The sequence below is a fragment of the Sardina pilchardus genome, chromosome 18 (genome assembly GCF_963854185.1).
Source record: "Sardina pilchardus chromosome 18, fSarPil1.1, whole genome shotgun sequence".
Taxonomy (NCBI): domain Eukaryota; kingdom Metazoa; phylum Chordata; class Actinopteri; order Clupeiformes; family Clupeidae; genus Sardina; species Sardina pilchardus.
Window position 1 is genome coordinate 9174373 of NC_085011.1, and position 4724 is coordinate 9179096.

The window sequence follows — 4724 nt, forward strand, 5'->3', positions numbered from 1 at the left end:
GTTCTCACTGTTGGCTGGTCAGAAACAGAAGAAAGGCAGGAAGTCTAAGTGTGCTGCAGTGAGCCGTAAATTAAAGTCAACAGACTGGACTGCTGACCATGACCGAGCATTTGCTGAACTCAAACAGGCTCTCATCAATTCTGTTGTTTTGGCCCATCCAGACTTTAGTCGACCGTTTTTGCTGTCTACAGACGCCTCATTGGATGGCCTTGGTGCTGTTTTATCTCAAGTGCAAGAAGGTGACTCAGTGGCTCGACCAATTGCGTTTGCTAGCAAGTCTTTGACTCGGTCACAGAAGAACTATCCGGCCCATCGTTTAGAGTTTCTTGCACTAAAGTGGTCAGTATGTGACAAGTTTAGCCACTGGTTGAAAGGCCACGACTTTACTGTGTGGACTGACAATAATCCACTGACACATATCATGACTAAACCTAAACTTGACTGTTGTGAGCAGAGATGGGTGTCAAAATTAGCCAGTTACAATTTTGAAATTAAATATGTGCCAGGTCCACAAAACGTTGTTGCTGACGCTCTCAGTCGTGTCCCTTTTTGTGAGACTGTTAGTCGCAGACTGGTCAGTGAACCACTTCATGAACTTGCTAGAGAAGCCGCTGTTGTGTCTGACACAGCTGTTCAACAGACCTTCAGGGAATCAACCAACCAGTCTGTGATGGCGGAGAAGCTAACGCGTCTGGTTGCCACAAATGCCCAGTCCCTGCATGAGTCATCTCAGTCTTTATCCACACAGGAAGTCACTGCTGTGATCCAGTCACACACTGAATGGAAATCTGGAGCAAGGACTCGTGCGACAGCCCTTGTGGGTCACCTACCCCAGCTCATTCCTGACAATTTGTCCAGTTTGCCTGTCTTCTCTATTGGAGATCTTAGAGAGGCTCAGTCTAAGGATAGGACCTTGTCTCGTATTCATTTTTATGTGGCGAGGTCTCGGAGACCATCCAGACGAGAAAGAGCGCAGGAGACAAGTCAGGTTCTGAGGCTACTGAAACACTGGGAAAAGTTCCTTCTGAGTGATGATGTCTTGTACAGGGTGTCACACGATCAGATTTCAAAGACAAGACGCCATCAGTTTGTTGTTCCTGACTGCTTGAAGGCTAAAGTCTTGAAAGGAGTACATGACGATGCAGGTCATCAAGGTCAGTCAAGAACCCTGAGCATTACCAGACAGAGATTTTTTTGGCTACACATGGATAGAGATGTGAGGGAATACGTTCGTCATTGTCAGCGTTGTATAGTGAGCAAGATGGCCGAGCCTGCAGGAAGAGCTCCTCTTGAGAGTATTGTTACCTCCCGACCACTGCAACTTGTTTGTATTGATTTTTGGTCAGCTGAGGATTCGCGCAACAGATCTGTGGATGTTTTAGTAATGACCGACCATTTTACCAGACTGGCTCAGGCCTTTGCCTGCAGAGATCAATCAGCCAAGCAAGTGGCGAGAGTCCTCTTGGAGAAGTATTTCTGCGTCTATGGATTCCCTGAGAGGATTCACAGTGACCAGGGTCCAAGTTTTGAGAGCGAGTTGATTGCTGAACTTCTGCAGCTATCTGGTGTGCGAAAGTCCCATACTACCCCATACCACCCGATGGGAAATGGCAGTGTTGAGCGTTTTAATAGAACGCTGGGCAATATGATCAGAGCTCTTCCCTCAGAGTCAAAGCAAGACTGGCCTAGACGCTTACAAACTCTCACATTCATGTACAATTGCACTTCCCATGAAACAACAGGTTATGCACCATTTTATCTGATGTTTGGAAGGGTTCCCCGTCTACCCGTGGATATCCTGTTTGGAAATATCTTGACTGACCCTGATGTAACTGACTTTGGCAGATATGTCACAAAGCTGTCTGAGGATCTTAAGGAAGCCATGTTGATTGCTCAAGACCATGTGAGAAAGGAACAGAACAGGCAGACCAGACTATATAACAGGAAGGCGAATGGACCGATGATTGAAATTGGAGACAGAGTGCTTGTGGCTAATAAGAAAGAGAGAGGAAAGAGAAAAGTTGCTGACCGATGGGAGTCTATTGTTTACACTGTGACTGAGAAGAATCCTCAAACTCACACATATAAGATACAGGATACTGTTACAGGGCGTGAGCGGATTGTCCATCGTAATTTACTCATGTTGGTGAATTTTCTTCCTATTCAAGATATGCCACGATCCTCGCAGTCCGCCCACTCAATGTCCTCTGTTGCGTCCTCTGTCCATTCCATGGCTTCGGGTCAAGCTACATCCGACGACACTCAGAATCAAGTGTCTGTTCAGCTGGATCAGTCCCAGAGTGCAACAGATGATGTCCTTGTGAGCGTCCCTGAACTTGAAAACTACTCCGATATCCTGCCTGTGTCTGGAGAGAGAACCAGAGAATGGGTCAGTCACCTGGACACTCCAAGTCAACAGTCTCCTGAAGGAAGTGCCAGGGAGTCATCTGTTGAAGTTACTGACAATGTGCTGACTGATAAGGTCCCAGACTCGGACTCTGAGCATTCTCATGCCTCACACACTGATGACATTGTTGCTAGGGATGACGCTTCGGCCATTAGCGACCATCACACAGTTTTGTCAGTAGTTACTTCTGGTTCTGTAGGTGACATTGCACACACTGTTGCACACACTGATCAACCTGATTCTGCACCACATCGCACTACACGTCTGGGTCGTGTTGTTCGGCCGGTTAACAGGCTTCTTTATACTATATCTAGACAAGATATCACTAAACGGTTGCAGCAGAATGTTCAGACTGTCTGCAGCTCTGTTGTTCAGGCCCTTAGGGCATAAGTCTTCTGCTTTTTTTATGTGTCTTAGTATAGTATTGACATTTATACCTGATGATGTATGTATTGATTGTTTTGGGCAAGTGTAGAATGTGTAAGGCATTCTGCTTCCGGTAGTTGGTTGGAGAGTTTGGCACTGCTCTCTGTCCGCTGCATCCTTAAGGGATACCTTTTGTATGGTCGGGCTTGAAATGTGTAGTCCCTTGACATTTGATGAGTTTTGGGTGTAGTGTTGAGGAAGGTGTGTAATTTTGTCCAGAATTCAGTGGGGGTGGGTGTAACAGAGTTGAATATAACCTAATATAATTCTCTCAAAATTACGATACTACTATGTTATTGCATTTTCTATTTTTATATACACTGGTTTTTCATATGCTGAAAAAGGTTTCTATATGTTGTACCCATTCACACGAGTTTAACGATGAGGCATTGCGGCCGCAATTGTATTTCCACTCTACTCTGCATTTCAATGTTTTGAACACTTGCGCTTCCCGTACTCCAGTCAGAACTTTAGTCTGCTGGAGGTAAGCTGTGCATGGAGAGTGCTCCGTGAATAATTTTGTGTTTTAATAAAATAGCATGTCTGTCTTTCATACTGGTTAGCTAATAAGTATTTGCATAAGTTGCATTAACAGATATCTTTGCAAGTGAAGCTAGAATGTTGTATTTAGACTGTATTTAATCAAGCTATTGTATGCTACATCTTTTTGGCGGCAGCCACGTTATGTTGACTAGCTCTGGAGAAAACACTAGCAATCTCTTGACTTCTTTTTACGTTTATACTGTAGATTTGGATGTACGGTCGCAACTCATCTGAAATCAATGGATTTATTGTTTTATGTGTGAATGCAGGTACGTTGGTTATATTGTTATTGAATCAATGTTTGTTGTGTGGTGAGTCGATGTTGTATAGAAAACCAAGAAACTATACGATCACTAGGTGCAAAATGCCCTCTCTGTATGTCATTTTACTTTGCAAGCATTTATGTTAGTTTAAAGTTGAACAGGCTATGTATTCTTGTGTCTGCATGCAAGAATAACATAGGTAATGCTGCCAGTCAGAACTTTAGTCTGCTGGAGATTTGGATGTACGGTCGCAACTCATCTGAAATCAATGGATTTATTGTTTTATGTGTGAATGCAGTGAGGGAAATAAAGACACCAAGAAGAATTCCTGTGTTTGGCCGTTTTAATCATCACAACCGACGCCTGAAAACGAGGGTCGTTACACACCCATGTTGGTAAGCAGGCTGTGAAGGGATAATCAACGACGCACCGTGTGTTTGTAGGAAAATAATGCACGTTCGAAGTGGTAATAAGGTCCCGACGCCGCATTATGGACTCTCTATCCGACCACATAAAGAAAGACCTGGGGATACTGTACTTGGATTTGGCTTTAGGGACCCACTACTCACTACCACGTAAGTGTAATGTTGTTTGGAACTGTAGAAGAGGTATAAAAATAACGTTTTGTAGCTGCGAAAGGACATGCCTGGTTCACTTCCAGGCTAACGAGTTTTGGCTAAAAACGGTAAAATCGAACTCTCTCAAAACACATCCAAATGTCATGATTTGATGTCAACTCAACGTAGGCTACCGTTAGGCCTATGTACTCCCAATCATCCGTGATCTAAACTGCATTTTACTCCGGATAATTCCTTTATCCTAATAGAACTGCCATGATGACCATGTCATGCGGTTAGCTTTAGCATTGCCCAACAACAGCAAAAACGCACGGGTAGGCTATGTATGTGTCTAATATTGCCATTCGCCTTTCCCCTTCACTTGCACGGGCCTGATTCTACTGTACATCATCGCCAATCTAACATGATCTACCTGCATCAACGTAATTGGGCAACACGTTTTTTGGAAAATATTGTTTGTACGGGCACTGCACTAGTAATAAATGTAATATTATAACCCTAACCCTA

General features: G+C 44.0%; 1 protein-coding gene across 1 annotated transcript; it reads left to right on the top strand.

Annotated features, from left to right (window-relative positions):
• Nucleotides 1–1197: 1197 nt before the first annotated feature.
• On the top strand, nucleotides 1198–3964 carry LOC134064271 (uncharacterized). Its single transcript, XM_062520137.1, has one exon. It carries the CDS (start codon nucleotides 1205–1207, stop codon nucleotides 2795–2797), a length of 1593 nt encoding a protein of 530 aa, XP_062376121.1. The 5' UTR covers nucleotides 1198–1204; the 3' UTR covers nucleotides 2798–3964.
• The last annotated feature ends 760 nt before the right edge of the window (nucleotides 3965–4724 follow it).